The following is a 14,527-nucleotide window of genomic DNA, read 5'->3' on the forward strand; positions in this document are numbered from 1 at the left end:
AAGTGCGGCATAGATGAACACCAAATTGCACGAAATTCCTAGTTGCTATTGCCATTGCAGCATTTAAATCTTGGTCGCGCTCAACCTGGCGCACATGGTACCTCCCTATACTTTTAAATACTATCTTGTACTGCCTTACCGGCGAGCTACTTGCGTCTACTTTTGATCCGCACACGCAGGCACCCGCTCGGCGTTCGACAAGGACGCTGGCCGCGTGGCCAGCTCTTGTGTTTTCTCAGCCATCCGCTCCAGCGCGAACACCAGCAGCGACCTCTCTTGAAGGAAGTCGCGGCTGGATTCGGCCTTGCCGAAATCGCTCACGAACGCCAGCAGCTTCTCGCGGTTACGCACCAGGAGCTGCTCCACCTCCGGCGACTTGTTCGGATTGGCCACAAAGATCTTGAATACGTGGAAAGCATCCATTCGCAAGGCCTCACTTGGTTCGCGCAGCAGCAGCATAATCTGCTTCAAATTGTTGCGCGAGGCGACGTACCTCTGCATCACGGTAAAGTTTACAGGGTCTAGCAGCAGCTCCGACAGCAACTGTAGTGCTTGCCTCCTAGTAGCGTAGTTCGTCGACGTCAATAGGCTATTCAGAAGTCCGAAGACGCGGTCGAACGACTCATCTAGAACCTCCATAGTCGCCTTCTTATGCACTGTCAATAGCCGCGAGATGTTAATGAGCGCGTCGGCCGAGATGTCGAAGTTGTTGTTCTCCATCGTGACCTTGAACAGGAATTCGAACTCTGGCGTGAGATCCTTCAGGAAGATCATCGTAAGCGTCTGGTACTCGAAGCAGTCTCGTAACATGGAGCCGCAGATCAGCGCCGTTTCGTTGTTCCTATAGCCTTCGACTAGCCACCGCATAATGTCTGGTCGCTCGCCGATGAGCTCAATGAAGCCGCGTAGATTGTGCACTGTCATCGCCCGGAACACGTTGCCCACGTACTTGCGCGTTTCGAACGTCAGCTGGCCCAGCACTTTGGGCATCAGCACCTTCTCCAGTACCCGATAGCGCATCAGCAGCTCGGCCATATCGTCCATCTTCTTCTCACGGTCACCTTGTTCCTCGTCCCAATCGTGGAAGACGGCGCGAATCTTGGCCCACTTGCGCTCAAGCTCGCCGGACACAGTCTTCTCGCTAGAAGACTCCTCGTCACTCGACTCTTCATCGGGCGGTGGGGTGCCTTCGTAGTCTGGTTCGCAGGCGTCCGCGCTAGGCTCATTCTCCGCCTCGACGGCCACGTCACTCTCAGGCTTGCGTTCGGCCAGTGCCCCGCCGGAGCTCGCGGCGATGCTGAGGCTTTTAAACGCCGCATCTAGCTTGTCGTCTGGCACCAGCTCGCGCAGTAGCACATCCACAGAGCGCACGAGCTCGCCCGTGGGGTTCAACCGGGACCAGAAGAAGGTGTTGACGCGGTTCATCGTCGACTGAGGCTAGTATTAATACCGGTAGGTGTGAGAAACTCGAGGCCCTTATTCTTCTCCGCGGTACAGAGCGTAGGGTTCTCGCACGCTTAATCGCTCTCGATCACTCTCGCTTGCGGAGATGGATCCGCTCGCTGCCGTTCTTCGTCTCCGCCGCTAAATTACGAGATGGCTCACCGGCCAGCGCTCACCACCGGCGATCGATCTTGGACTGCAAGTTCTGCAACCCGGACTCACACAAGCGACATACCGCGATCGACGACGCGAGGCATCCAGCGACGGGTCATCAATTTAAACTTGGATTAAGTATTCCTAGAACCGTTTCTGACGCTGGAGGAACGGGTACGTAAGTTTGAGGCTCACCATATGGCGAGCTCAGATCCGAGAGAGATGACATCATGGACGCGAGGGCACTTCAACACAAACAATAGCGCTGGTGTCTCGAACGAATTTGCAACGCTGGGAACTCTAGCGTTGTTACTGCAGTGCAGCTGGGGGTTTAGTTCTACATGGTGGTCGTTGGTGGTGCCTCGGTGAAGCACCGAGAGAAAGTATAGCAGTCTTTTTCTCCACTGCTTTTCTGAGTCAGAAGACCGCGGTGTTCTCACCCGCCCCTGATTTACTCGATTCGATGCGTGTATGAGTGAGTGGCGAGCATTCCTGCAAGATCCAGGCTTCCAGTCGAAGCCAAGTTTGAGAACAACAGTTGTTGTTTGAAGCCAAGCGCTCGAGAATCTGTCCTCGCTGGGAAGACGACATCGCGTATGTGTGGAGCTAATTTAGCCTGTCGGAGTGATGGAATCTCTCTGTTCGCGACCAGTTAAGATGCGTTAAGTGACAACGAAGGAGACACCGAGAGTATCGCGCCGCGAACTCGGCGAGAAGGTCGCACGCCTTGACAATCTGGGCGTTATCGGTGTTGGCACTTTCTGACTAAAAGAAAGACGAGCCTGCCTACACGCTACGAAAGCAAAGATGGCTGGACAGGGACCGCTGCACGCGGAGACTTTGCCTTGGATCCAACTCATGTTGGGGCTGACGTACAGTGGTGCACCTCGTTTTCGACAGGGTGGACCATATAGAGTCTGCCAACGGCGAAAATTTATGCAGGAACGCAGATGGGCCAATTGTACTGTTTTTATTACGTTAATTCAGTATAAATCTCAGCCCATCTTTTACACGATATTCCGCTGAGACTCCAGCAGTTTCTAAATATCGTCTGGTTTATTGTTTTCGCCTCTGCTTGTCAGCGAGACTTAGCGTAGAATAGGCGGAGGGGCGACGTGCCATGGTATGATACAGCAAAAAAATAAAGTAAGCTTCAGTATTTACTCGTCTGTTCGGTAGAGTGAGGTCGCTGCGGCGCGACGTGTCATCCCTCCGGGAAAACCATTGAGGTTAATTCAGCCAACGGTGATGGGCAAACGATTTGCGCAAAGCACTGAGCGTAATCATCAAATTATGAAGGTTATAGAGGCATACCGGTGTCGAAAACGAGGTGCACCACTGTATGTGGAAACTGCAGGGTCTGAGTCTTCCAGATCGCAGAACCTGAGTTTTCGGCATGTGTAAATGGACTTGTATTGTTGTGCATTTCTTTCTACTTAGACCGTCACCATGGCTCTACGGTTCGGATTCTTCTGCAGTTTGTGGCTACGGTTGTCCAGACGAGAGCGATTCTTCTCGTGCCAAAAGTTCTTACGCTTGGCCTCGACGATGGACATGCCACCAGCGATATTGTTGCGCTTCTTGAGGAAGTTGGCCACGAACGCTGTCGATAACGCCGTGCTGCCACCGCGAGGGTCGACACCCGCTGTCTGGTATGCCAGCAGGAGGTGCTCCTTATGAGCAGCAAGCACCGACGCACGCGTCTCGTCCGGACGGAATTTCTGCTTGTAGTAGCGGCGGAATTCGCGGCGACCGAGACGGCGGCCGCTAGCCAGCACTAGCTCTCCCGTCTCGGACACACCGATAGTGTTTTCGTCGTCCTCATCACTGTCCTGCTCAAGCTCTTCCTCCTCCATGACCTCCTCGTCACTGTCAATGCTAGCCTCACTGTCTGTCTCCCACTCGACTTCCTCCTCAGCAACAGTCTTGTTCTTCTTGAATTGCGTCGAGAAGTCGTAGAACTCCACCAACTCGTCCAGATCCTCGTCCTCATAGCGCAACTTGCAATGAGAAAGCGACGTCATGTGCTTCTGTACATCCTGGTGAGACCGGAAGGACTTGCCCTTGCCATTGCAGTACAAGCAGTAGAAGCCAACCTTAACCTTCTCGGCTAAGTAGCCAATCAAACCCTCCAGGTCCACCAAAAACTCCACGTCCGGGATGAAGAAACCGTGTTCCTTCAGCATGTGCGTCAAACACGAGTCAAAGTCCGCAGCATGATGCGAACAGAAGATGCAGTCCTCCTTTTCGAGCGGCACCTGCTTCTTGTACTCTTCGATCTCCTTGGCCAGCTCCTCCTCTGTCATCTCCTTTGGTTCGCTGGGCTGTGCGTCTTCATCAGCGCCATCTTCCAGCGATACAACTTCCATCTGCTTCTCAACTTTCTCCACTGCTGAGGCGATCTCAGGATTCTTCTTGGCATTAGCCAAATGCTTCTTAGACGCCAAGTGGTTCTCGTGTGCATTTGTGGTGGTGAAGGTCTTGTTGCACGGCACACACTTCAGCAAGGTCTTGACGCCTGCTTTCTTTATCTGCTCCTTGCGAGCACGCTGCTTCTGCTTGGGATCGTTGGCAGCCTGTGCTTCCTTCTCCTCGCGCACCTTGCGCATGCGAAGCTCGAACTGCTCCTCGGACACAGGCGGCAGCTCAACCACTTTACGCTTGAGGTTGTAGCGGTGCCAGTCCATGCGGAAGTGGTCCTTCTGCTCCGCAGGCGAAGCGAACTCCAAGCGGCAGGCTGTACATGTCAACATGGCCGTAGTAATAGGTGGTCAATGCGGACGAATTTGCCTTGAGTATCAGAGGAGCTTCTTCGCGATGATAACCAATCGGTTGGCCAGTTAGCCGACCACACAGCTTCTACACCACATGTAACTTTCGCGCAACATTCTTCAACTTCGTTTGCGCGACGCGAGCCATCGACTTATCTTTGGTGCACGTTTGTCTTTGGTGCAGGTATCCGCAACACGGCATTTCTGTTCGTGCGCCAAGCACCACACACCGAGACGAATCTCAATGGTGATGATGCTTCCTACGCTCCTGCGTACGACACGCCGCCAATTCGGGGCACTCTCCGCCGCGCGAGCTTTCTCGACACCTGCACGTAACCCCGCTCATGTCTCCTGGACGGAAGATGACAAAGCTTACTTCCAGCAGCTACTCAAACCCGAGAGCGTGCTCACCGACGTGGATGACACCGAGACCTACACGGTGGACTGGCTTAAGAAGTACAAGGCACAGAGCAACCACCAGATGGTGCTTAAACCCAAGACCACAGAGCAAGTTTCAGCCATCCTCAAATACTGCAACGAGCGTAACCTGCCAGTTGTGCCACAGGGAGGCAACACGGGTCTCGTGGGAGGCAGCGTGCCGGTTTACGACGAGATCGTGCTATCCACGAGCTCAATGAACAGCGTGATCTCGTTTGACGAGGTGTCGGGCATTTTGGTGTGTGAGGCTGGCTGTATCCTGGAGAACCTGGACAACTACGTAGCCAAGCACGGCTACATGATGCCGCTGGATCTTGGAGCCAAAGGAACGTGTCAAATTGGTGGCAATGTCGCGACCAATGCTGGTGGTCTTCGACTGCTAAGGTATGGATCTCTGCACGGAACGGTGTTGGGTATTGAGGCCGTACTTGCGGACGGTACAGTGATCGACTGCCTCAGCACGATGCGCAAGGACAACACGGGCTACGACTTGAAGCAGTTGTTCATCGGCTCTGAGGGTACGCTGGGTGTGGTAACCAAGGTGTCGATTTTGACGCCTCCACGCTCGTCCTCAAAGAATGTCGCCCTTCTGGCTTGCGAAGACTTCGAGGCTTGCCAGAAGGCGTTTGTCGAAGCGAAGAAGAACCTGGGCGAGGTTCTGTCGGCCGTAGAGTTCATGGACCGTCAGTCTCTGGACATGGTTCTTACTCAACAAGACTGGACGAAAGATCCACTCGAGACGCCAAGCCCATTCTACGTGTTGATTGAGACGTCGGGTAGCAACTCTGACCACGACATGGAGAAGTTGGAGGCATACCTGGAAGATGTCATGGGATCTGGTGTTGTGGTTGATGGTACGGTTGCTCAAGACGAGGCCCAGGCGCAGAAGCTGTTCATGTTGCGTGAGGATATCTCGATGTCGCTGAGCTCACGTGGGTACGTGTACAAGTACGACATCTCGCTGCCCATGGACCAGTACTACAAGATCGTGGAAGAGGTTCGTGAGAAAATGGCTCCTCTAGGTGCTGAGGTGGTCGGTTTTGGCCACATGGGAGACTGCAACCTGCACCTCAACATCTCAACGCTCAAGTACGACGAGAAGGTGTTCAATGCGCTGGAGCCCTATGTCTTCGAGTGGACGTCCAAGTACCGCGGAAGCATCAGCTCGGAGCATGGTATCGGAACGCACAAGCCGTCGTACCTCCACTTGTCCAAGTCTGACAACTCCATCCAGCTCATGAGGCAAATGAAGCAGATGATGGACCCCAAGGGTATCCTCAACCCGTACAAGGTTCTGCCCGCAAGCGAATAGACCTGTAGTTCGAGCGCTATTGAGCAATAAACGAGCGCATTTTTTTAAAAACGAAAGCGGTGTTAGCATCGGAAATAACCAACGCTCACCGTGGTAAATGTTCGCAGTGCGATATCTTCTTGTCACACTGTAGCACTGCTAGCAGGGCAGGAATGGACAGCTTGGCAGCAATTCGTCCTGTTTGAGCCAACTTCAACTTGCGATGTCGTTTGAATGTTGCACGAAGCTGTTTGCGCATATTTCGCCAGTCAAAAAGATACGTACGTCGCTCTGGATTCGACTCCGTCCGACTCAAGATGATCCTCCCTACGCTCCTGCGAACCGCTCGTCGTCAGAATAGGGCCCTCTCCACCGTCCAGCAGTCTGCGGGTCTACGCGCCTTTTCCACACCCGCGCGCAACCCCGCCCACGCCTCCTGGACGGAAGATGACAAAGCTTACTTCCAGCAGCTACTCAAACCCGAGAGCGTGCTCACCGACGTGGATGACACCGAGACCTACACGGTGGACTGGCTTAAGAAGTACAAGGCACAGAGCAACCACCAGATGGTGCTTAAACCCAAGACCACAGAGCAAGTTTCAGCCATCCTCAAATACTGCAACGAGCGTAACCTGCCAGTTGTGCCACAGGGAGGCAACACGGGTCTCGTGGGAGGCAGCGTGCCGGTTTACGACGAGATCGTGCTATCCACGAGCTCAATGAACAGCGTGATCTCGTTTGACGAGGTGTCGGGCATTTTGGTGTGTGAGGCTGGCTGTATCCTGGAGAACCTGGACAACTACGTAGCCAAGCACGGCTACATGATGCCGCTGGATCTTGGAGCCAAAGGAACGTGTCAAATTGGTGGCAATGTCGCGACCAATGCTGGTGGTCTTCGACTGCTAAGGTATGGATCTCTGCACGGAACGGTGTTGGGTATTGAGGCCGTACTTGCGGACGGTACAGTGATCGACTGCCTCAGCACGATGCGCAAGGACAACACGGGCTACGACTTGAAGCAGTTGTTCATCGGCTCTGAGGGTACGCTGGGTGTGGTAACCAAGGTGTCGATTTTGACGCCTCCACGCTCGTCCTCAAAGAATGTCGCCCTTCTGGCTTGCGAAGACTTCGCATCAGTTCAGAAGGCTTTCGTCGAGGCCAAGAAACACTTAGGAGAAGTCCTGTCAGCAGTGGAGTTTATGGACCGCCAATCTCTCGATATGGTGCTGTCGCAACAAGACTGGACGAAAGATCCGCTCGAGACTCCAAGTCCGTATTACGTGTTGATCGAGACATCGGGTAGCAATGCCAATCATGACATGGAGAAGCTGAACGAGTACCTAGAGGGTGTCATGGGATCTGGCGTCGTAGTTGACGGTACAGTGGCTCAAGACGAAGCGCAAGCACGAAAATTGTTCTTGATCCGTGAAGACATCACCGTTGCACTTGCGGCGCGTGGGTACGTGTACAAGTACGACGTGTCCTTGCCGATTGAACAGTACTACAAAATTGCAGAGGAAACTCGGGAAAGACTCGCTCCGACGGATGCTAAGGTGGTATGTTACGGTCACATTGGCGACTGCAATGTTCACCTGAACATTTCAACTCTAAAGTACGATGAACAAGTGTTCAATGCGTTGGAGCCGTTCGTCTTCGAGTGGACATCCAAATACCGTGGAAGCATCAGTGCTGAACACGGCATTGGCACACACAAACCCGAGTACCTTCACATGTCCAAGTCTGACAACGCCATTAAGCTCATGCAACAGATGAAGCACATGATGGACCCCAAGGGGATACTAAACCCATACAAAGTACTTCCCGAGGCCAAGTAAACCGAGAACCATGTACATCTGCCTCGTGAATAAACAGCCCTTGTCTCTAGATTCTCCAGCACTACTGGCTCATACATGTCTGAGCACTAAACTTAACTGAATTCCGTCGCGAGCTCGAGATTTAAATACGAGACGTCGACGCCGCCGAGAATCCGTTCTTGGAGTTCATCTTCGTTCTCGCCTTGAAGAGTCAAGTAGAGATGCATTTGCAGGTAGCTAGCCCAGCTCTGACACATCGACCCAATGTACTGTGCCGCTGTGCTGGAGGCTACATCCAAGTCCAGTTCGAAGTAGTTGCTACGACAGAAGTAGCGCTGCGTTAGTTTGTTACCAGTGAGTGCTGGACGGTTGGGCACCAGCGTCTGCAGGATCCACGGACCTTCTACAAGGTTCGGGATGAGCTTGAAGCGATTGTTACGAAAGTCGTCGTCTCCTTCGTCACAGAATCGGTTGAATAAACGGTGGAAAGCTGCCGTGCCTTCCTCTTCTGGATTCTTCGGTGCAGGTGGTATGAGCCAATAGATCACGATGCTCAGATTGTCCGTGTTGGGCAATTCAATATTGACGATAAACACTCGGGAGTCGGGAAACTTTTCGCGACAATAGACGAGCACGCTGTTAGGTCGTGTCTCCTCCTTCATAGCAAGATGGTGGCGCTCCTCAGCCGTTTCAAACCTCCACAGGTCAACGTGTAGTAACTTGCCGATGGCTTTCCCGGCCGGTACCTTGACCAGGTCGTCCATGTACGTTTTGCCGCGCACCAGGACGCCGCTCGAGTCTGGTTCGGCCCACATCTTGCGGATCCCGCGCGAGTGCACGGCAAACGGAGCATCGTTGAACTCGGACGAGGGCACGACGTTGTCCGAATCAGAAGTGGTGATGTCGGTGCCCCAGACGTCGGAGCTCACGACTCCCTGCTCCTTGTTATTTGGCTCAATGTATTTGTCCAGGTCTTCGATTGTAACGCTGTTCATCTCCATGGTGTCGTGTGGAAAACCGCAGCTCCACTCCAGATCTAGACGTGTGCAGCTCTTGCGACGGCAAATCTGCACACTTGACGTCGACATTCGGAGGAAAAGAGGGAAACGACGATGCCCTTCTCTCTTGGAGGAAGAGAAGGAGCTCGTTCAACACGATGACGCCAATCAGACTAGGCCTTGATGACACAGCTCTGGATTGTTTGGGGGGATGGATACATTATGTCATCAACACCAAATTCGCACCAAAATCGGAGTGATGGTCACTTCAACTGGGAAACTGCACGGGAATGCGCGCTTGCCTATAAATGGCGTTCTTCTCTACTCGTTAGTGCCGTGGAAACCCGTTATATTAGCTAGAGGCTAGTGAAGAAGATGGCAGAGCCTCAAGGTGACGATGCTGCTAGCGTGGTTCCATCGCTCTCTAGCAACAGGCTCCGCGCTGCTGTCAATAGCAATGACGACCTGGTAGAGAACGAAGAGCAGGACGACGGAGACTTTGGTGTTCTTGGGGGACGAGACAATGCTGGAACAGCAGCTGGCTCTTCAGTTGGAGCTCCTTCGACCGCCATGTCGGCTCGAGCGTCAGCCTTCCGCTTATTGGAACAGTACTTCGAGGCGGACATGCTGACCCTCGACCAGCTGCAGTTCCACAAAGAAAAATACGCCAAGCTCCACTCCTGTGTGTTGGCCACTTACAAACACGAGAAACAACTGTTAAAAGAAGCCAAGGCACTCAATCGAGATCTCCTTGGGGAGAAGATTCAGGTGGAGAAGCAGGCCATTCGCAAGGCAGAAGAAGTAGCTGCGTTCTCGTCCGTAGAACGCGAGAAGGACCGAGCATTGAAGGAGTTGGCTGAAGCCGTTGACCGCGATGCAATCTTAGCCTTCGAAATCACAGAACTGCAGCGAGAATACGCCGATCTGGTGGCCGAAAAAGAGGCCATTCTAGCTGCCCACGCCCAACTTATCGAACCTGAGGTAAAACAGCTCACGACAGAGATCGCTGGACTCTCCGAAGAGACTCATCGCTTGGATAGCGAGCTGACAAAGGACACACAACGCAAGAAAGAATATCTAGCGCGGTTAGACTTTTTACATCAAGAAAACGCACGTCTTGAGCAGACTAGTGCTGCTGAGCTCAAGCGTCTAAACCAGCTTCAAGGAGATCCTGATCGTATGCAAAAACAAGCTGATGTGGTTGCACGTGCGGTGGCAGCTTTAGAAAAGGAGACTAACAAAGATAAGGCTCGCGCTGGCGAGTTACAAGCTGCTGTTGACGCTACGGCTGCGAAGCTACGCGATGCCGATGAAGTTCATCGTGAACTCGCGCAAAAGCTGGATGTACATCGAGAGACGATCGACCAGCGTCAGCGAGACGTAGATCATGTGACGCTGCATCTTCGGGAAGAGCAGAATGTCAACGTAATGAGACTTGGAGAGAAGACTCGACTTGATATGCGTGCAAAGGCTTTGGATCTAGCTACACGCCGTGAAAACGAAAGGTGTACAAAGTCACAAAAAGACTATGATCGCTTGAAACGCGAGCTTAAGAAACAAATTCTTTTACTAGACAGTAGCAAGGCATTGCTACCGAATCTTCGAGCTCAAGTTGTTGATGTACAACATCAAATATCAGCACTACGATCAGAAAACAAAGATCAAGCTCAGCGTCAACTGGACGTGAAGCAGCAGGTGGATCTACTCATCGCTCGTTTCTTAAAGCAGGAGGACGGCGAGAAAGTTCAAAGTGCAGAGCTTGAAGCTCTATCTGCACAAGTGGCCGAATTCGAAGCCGAAGTTGCTCAATGGTTAATAGAAGAAAGCAAGCAGAAGAAATTAGTGACAATGCTGACTGCACAGCGAGAGTTGAAAGCTCGTGAAGCCACATCGGCCTTAAATTCCGAGCGTCAAACGCAGCAGGAGCTTAAAACCAAGGAGCTCGTGATTTTTGACTTGGCAAAGAAGTGGAACGAAACGACAAACCACTTGCGTGAATTCTCAGCCCTGTACGATGTCGTCAAAAATGAACGAAACAAGTACGTGAATCTCATCCAGGCCTCGACTCAAGCTTTAGCTGAGATGAAAGAAAAGATCAAGATTCTTAACAACGAAGTAGAAGTGCTTCGTAACGAGTCACTAGCGAAGGACAAGGCACTCGTGAAAGAAAAACTAGCGCATTCGACAGCGCAATGCTCGCGTGACTCGCTGCGTCTCGACACCAACAAGTCTCACGATGCCTATCGGACGAAACAGGAACAGGTTGAGCAACAAATTGTTGAAATTGACAAGCTCAATGGTATTATTACACATACGGAGAAGGAATTGCTGCGTTTGAAGAAAAAATACGAGCTTGCAGTGGATGCACGGAACGCCACTGGTGTGCAGCTCATTGATCGCAACGACGAGTTGTGTATTCTTTACGAGAAGTCAAATTTGCAGGAACAAGCTCTCAGTGCTGGTGAAACCGGATTGACACGCAAAGACCAGGAAATTCGAGTGCTTAAAATCCAACTCGCTGATCTCCAGCGTCAACTGGAAAATGCTCGGAGACAGTTACCATATCTACCTGAGCTTGCGCAACGTATTCTGTCCTTACAAGAAGAATTAAAGCAAGAGAAGGACGTGACGGAATTGCTGTGTCGCGATCTAGAAACTCCAAAGAACAGCGATCGATGGCGTTCTCTGGGTGGTGAGGACCCGGACGAGGAACAATTGGCAGCCAAACTTGCATATTTGGAGGAACGATATCACCAAAAAAAGGAGCAATTGCTTGAGAAAGAACTCGTACTGGAAGAAGTCACTGGTTTATCCAATAAGCTTCGAACGCAGGCCGCTGCACGTCGCGGCGAAACTTTGGAGCTTGCCAAACGGGTGAACGATTTCCAAGGTCGAATCAAGGAGACAACGCGTCGTATGATGGCTGTTGTCTCTGAGCTGTCGATGTATCAAGCAACAGCAATGAAACTCCAGCAGGAGAAACACGACACTACTATTGATGTTGAGGAGTGCCAAAAGCGCACTCTAGCGGGTTATGCACCAAACGCATATTGCGAGCAGCAACTTGTGCGGTTGCAATCTCAAAAATTACACAATAGTGAGGTTCGAGCTGCTACAGAGATGGCGAAGGCTGCAACCGCACATGCTGCCAACTTCCCGTCTCAATTCACATATACAACCGCAGAAGCTCGACCAAATGCCTACATTCCAGAAGACTTGGGGATCCCAAAGCCTTACGGGCAACAGGCACCCTTCAAGCCTACACAACAAGGAACAACGATGCGCCACATTCGCATGCCGCAAAAACGCGATATCGAGATCTAGTCGGAAGCGGTTTGCTACATTTATCGATTCATTATTGCACTACGATGTTCCAAGCGTGATTGTATTACGCGCTTGTACCATCAGTAGCCTGCTGTGTAAGCTTCTCTTGAGCTTTACGTAGTCTGCTGTCTAGACTGAGCGTCTCTGCCACTGACTCCATGAGCTCTCGTTTGGTTTTATCCAGTTTTTGTTGTAACGCAGTTTGTTGTTTCTCGAAGGCTGCAAACAACTCCACTTCCTTAGCTGCGGCAGTCTGTGCAGTGGCTCGCACTTCAGTTTGTAGCTGTACAATCGACGCCTTTGCACCTGACAGCGCCTCATTCGTAGCTTCAAGTCGCTGGAATGCCTCCTCAAGTTGTTGTTTGTTGGTCGCTAATTCTGCCTCAGCTTGGTGCGCACGGGATTCCCAAATATCGCGCTGCTCACACGCTTCTTTCGCTTGCCTCTCGTGACGGTTTGCAAGCTGAATCATTTCATATCGCGCCGCCATCGCTAACGTGACAAGTCGATCCTTGCGCTCGTTTTCCTGCAATACTCACGATGTTAAACTACATGTTGTTAAAGTTGAAAGACAAGTACGCTTGACCTTGGTGAGAGCAGCAATTTTCTTGATCTCTTCAGCTAGTAAGAGCGATACTCGATCGCGTTCCTGCAATACGCAATAATTAGCAAATGTGTAGCGTGGCTAGCCATCCAGATATTCGATTGAGAGTGTACCCGTTTCAATTCATCTTCACCTTCTTGTTGCAAGGTCAACGTGCTGCCTAAGTGCTACGAGCAACAATTGTCAAGATAATGAATAGTTCAATTGGGGGCCATATTTAATCTGACGAACCTTGTACATGTTGGTCATGAGCTCTACACTGAGTTTTACTTCTTCGAATGCCTTGATGGTGTTGAGCATCTGATCTTCCATCTAGGTAGACAAGTTAGTACCAAGAACTCCGGACAATGAGAAATAATACGTTACCTTTTGGATTTTTGGTAGAAACCACTTCTTCCCGTTTACATGCGCTCTTTTCTCCTCTTCAAATTTGGCCTGTAAATGTGCGAGGTCATCTTCGAGCTGCGAGTTCGTCATCATCAGCTTCGCATTCGTGGTTTTCAGCTCGGCCACCTCTCGTTTCAGCTTTTGCATTGCAAAGTGCGCATCTTCAAGTAGTATTTCAGACTTTAAGTCGCTACTGGCCCGCGTTGGTGACGCCGCTCGTGGCTCCGTCCCAACTGTATCCAAGCCTTCAGCTCCTGCGATAGCCACGACCGAATTGCGACTTTTATTTGCGAGTCTCTCGCGTTTCTCCTTTTGTAGTTCCTCCAGGGCCTGCATGAGAATAACGTGAACATGAACAAAGACAAAAGAATCATCCACGCTAAGGACACCAGTAATAAACACAGTGAGTAGCTTCCATCACTATAAGATATAGATGAAAAGGATATATAGAGTTGCGTGTCCCACGACGCCAACGCATCTTTCTCCGTCGCTGCATTGCTGCCAATGCCAAAGCCTTCGTTTGCTAGCGCTTCCGGGTTACTGTAATGCCCATTAAAAGCCACAACCATGAGCAACATAGTGATATTGACGTGGTACAGTTCTACGTTTTCGTACCCAACTTCAACGTCTAGTTGTTTTTTCTCCTCGACGAGGTCCTCAGAGATCCGACTCATAATGTCTCGCCTCATCTCAAAGAGCTCCAACGCTAGTACCGACTGCTCTTGACTGCCTCCCATTTTCTCCTTCTTAGTATTTTTGTCAATAAAGGCTTTCAGTTGTTTCTAAAGACACAAGAAACAACACAAAACGTCATTAAGTACTCCAGCACAACGTCAACAACCCTCACACCGTTTCTTCTTCCATCGCAGCAAGCAGTGCTGGATCTTCCTCATCACGGTGACGCACAGAATGCACCCGGAAGTCCTGAAGCAGTCGCAGATCCGAGCGTAAACAGCGCAATCGTGATCCTTCTGCTTCTTCCTGTTGCTTCTGAGCCGACGAACTCAGCAACGACTGCGCGTAATGAGAACGCAACGCTCGACTGTTTTGCAGTTGAAGATCGATGTGCTTTGCCAGTGCAGTCACGTCGCCTCGCCAATCCGTAGTCTTCTTGGCTAGACGCAGCGCATCTTTCCGTGCTGCAACAAGAGTACTGCGACCCGTGAAGGTATTTGCATTGGTCACAGCATCTTGTTGCACTCGAAGCGCAGCCGAGATCTCCTCGTTCAACTCCTCGAATTTCTTGTGAAGATCATTCACTTGAGCCATTTGCAACTCGAAATCTAAGAATGAAAACTTTTTCA

The 14,527-nt window shown here is 51.4% G+C and overlaps 7 protein-coding genes across 9 annotated transcripts; 3 read left to right on the forward strand and 4 right to left on the reverse strand.

Moving 5' to 3' along the window:
- Window positions 1-25: 25 nt before the first annotated feature.
- PPTG_05011 (hypothetical protein) lies at window positions 26-2,022 on the reverse strand. Its single transcript, XM_008898459.1, has one exon. It carries the CDS (start codon window positions 1,423-1,425, stop codon window positions 157-159), a length of 1,269 nt encoding a protein of 422 aa, XP_008896707.1. The 5' UTR covers window positions 1,426-2,022; the 3' UTR covers window positions 26-156.
- A 962-nt stretch (window positions 2,023-2,984) lies between these two features.
- Window positions 2,985-4,408, reverse strand: PPTG_05012 (hypothetical protein). The gene has a single exon (XM_008898460.1). The coding sequence runs from the start codon at window positions 4,347-4,349 to the stop codon at window positions 3,033-3,035; it is 1,317 nt and encodes a 438-aa protein (XP_008896708.1). The 5' UTR covers window positions 4,350-4,408; the 3' UTR covers window positions 2,985-3,032.
- Window positions 4,409-4,533: 125 nt separating this feature from the next.
- PPTG_05013 (hypothetical protein) lies at window positions 4,534-9,117 on the reverse strand. 3 transcript variants are annotated; one of them, XM_008898463.1, is made up of 3 exons: window positions 8,311-9,117; window positions 6,508-8,228; window positions 4,534-4,693 (listed from the first exon to the last, which is right to left on the reverse strand). In XM_008898463.1, exons 1-2 carry the CDS (start codon window positions 8,996-8,998, stop codon window positions 8,200-8,202), a joined length of 717 nt encoding a protein of 238 aa, XP_008896711.1. In that variant the 5' UTR covers window positions 8,999-9,117; the 3' UTR covers window positions 4,534-4,693; window positions 6,508-8,199. The 3 variants fall into 3 exon arrangements, with proteins under 3 accessions (XP_008896711.1, XP_008896709.1, XP_008896710.1); XM_008898461.1 differs by having other exon boundaries at window positions 6,508-9,117; XM_008898462.1 differs by having other exon boundaries at window positions 4,537-4,799; window positions 6,614-9,117.
- PPTG_05014 (hypothetical protein) lies at window positions 4,537-6,174 on the forward strand. Its single transcript, XM_008898464.1, has one exon. The coding sequence runs from the start codon at window positions 4,612-4,614 to the stop codon at window positions 6,115-6,117; it is 1,506 nt and encodes a 501-aa protein (XP_008896712.1). The 5' UTR covers window positions 4,537-4,611; the 3' UTR covers window positions 6,118-6,174.
- On the forward strand, window positions 6,377-8,511 carry PPTG_05015 (hypothetical protein). Its single transcript, XM_008898465.1, has one exon. The coding sequence runs from the start codon at window positions 6,414-6,416 to the stop codon at window positions 7,929-7,931; it is 1,518 nt and encodes a 505-aa protein (XP_008896713.1). The 5' UTR covers window positions 6,377-6,413; the 3' UTR covers window positions 7,932-8,511.
- PPTG_05016 (hypothetical protein) lies at window positions 8,939-12,331 on the forward strand. The gene has a single exon (XM_008898466.1). The coding sequence runs from the start codon at window positions 9,284-9,286 to the stop codon at window positions 12,230-12,232; it is 2,949 nt and encodes a 982-aa protein (XP_008896714.1). The 5' UTR covers window positions 8,939-9,283; the 3' UTR covers window positions 12,233-12,331.
- On the reverse strand, window positions 12,297-14,492 carry PPTG_05017 (hypothetical protein; the record flags this gene model as incomplete). The annotated part of the gene is made up of 8 exons (XM_008898467.1): window positions 12,297-12,758; window positions 12,819-12,881; window positions 12,950-13,003; window positions 13,068-13,148; window positions 13,203-13,568; window positions 13,670-13,763; window positions 13,839-14,005; window positions 14,073-14,492. The coding sequence occupies 8 exons, from the start codon at window positions 14,490-14,492 to the stop codon at window positions 12,297-12,299; spliced, it is 1,707 nt and encodes a 568-aa protein (XP_008896715.1).
- Window positions 14,493-14,527: the final 35 nt, after the last annotated feature.

Source organism: Phytophthora parasitica, assembly GCF_000247585.1.
Source record: "Phytophthora parasitica INRA-310 unplaced genomic scaffold supercont2.7, whole genome shotgun sequence".
Classification (NCBI taxonomy): Eukaryota; Oomycota; class Peronosporomycetes; order Peronosporales; family Peronosporaceae; genus Phytophthora; species Phytophthora nicotianae.

Coding starts and splice junctions, on each gene's coding strand:
- PPTG_05011 (XM_008898459.1), bottom strand. CDS start 1,425: ATGAACCGCGTCAACACCTTCTTCTGGTCCCGGTTGAACCCCACGGGC.
- PPTG_05012 (XM_008898460.1), bottom strand. CDS start 4,349: ATGTTGACATGTACAGCCTGCCGCTTGGAGTTCGCTTCGCCTGCGGAG.
- PPTG_05014 (XM_008898464.1), top strand. CDS start 4,612: ATGGTGATGATGCTTCCTACGCTCCTGCGTACGACACGCCGCCAATTC.
- PPTG_05015 (XM_008898465.1), top strand. CDS start 6,414: ATGATCCTCCCTACGCTCCTGCGAACCGCTCGTCGTCAGAATAGGGCC.
- PPTG_05013 (XM_008898461.1), bottom strand. CDS start 8,998: ATGTCGACGTCAAGTGTGCAGATTTGCCGTCGCAAGAGCTGCACACGT.
- PPTG_05016 (XM_008898466.1), top strand. CDS start 9,284: ATGGCAGAGCCTCAAGGTGACGATGCTGCTAGCGTGGTTCCATCGCTC.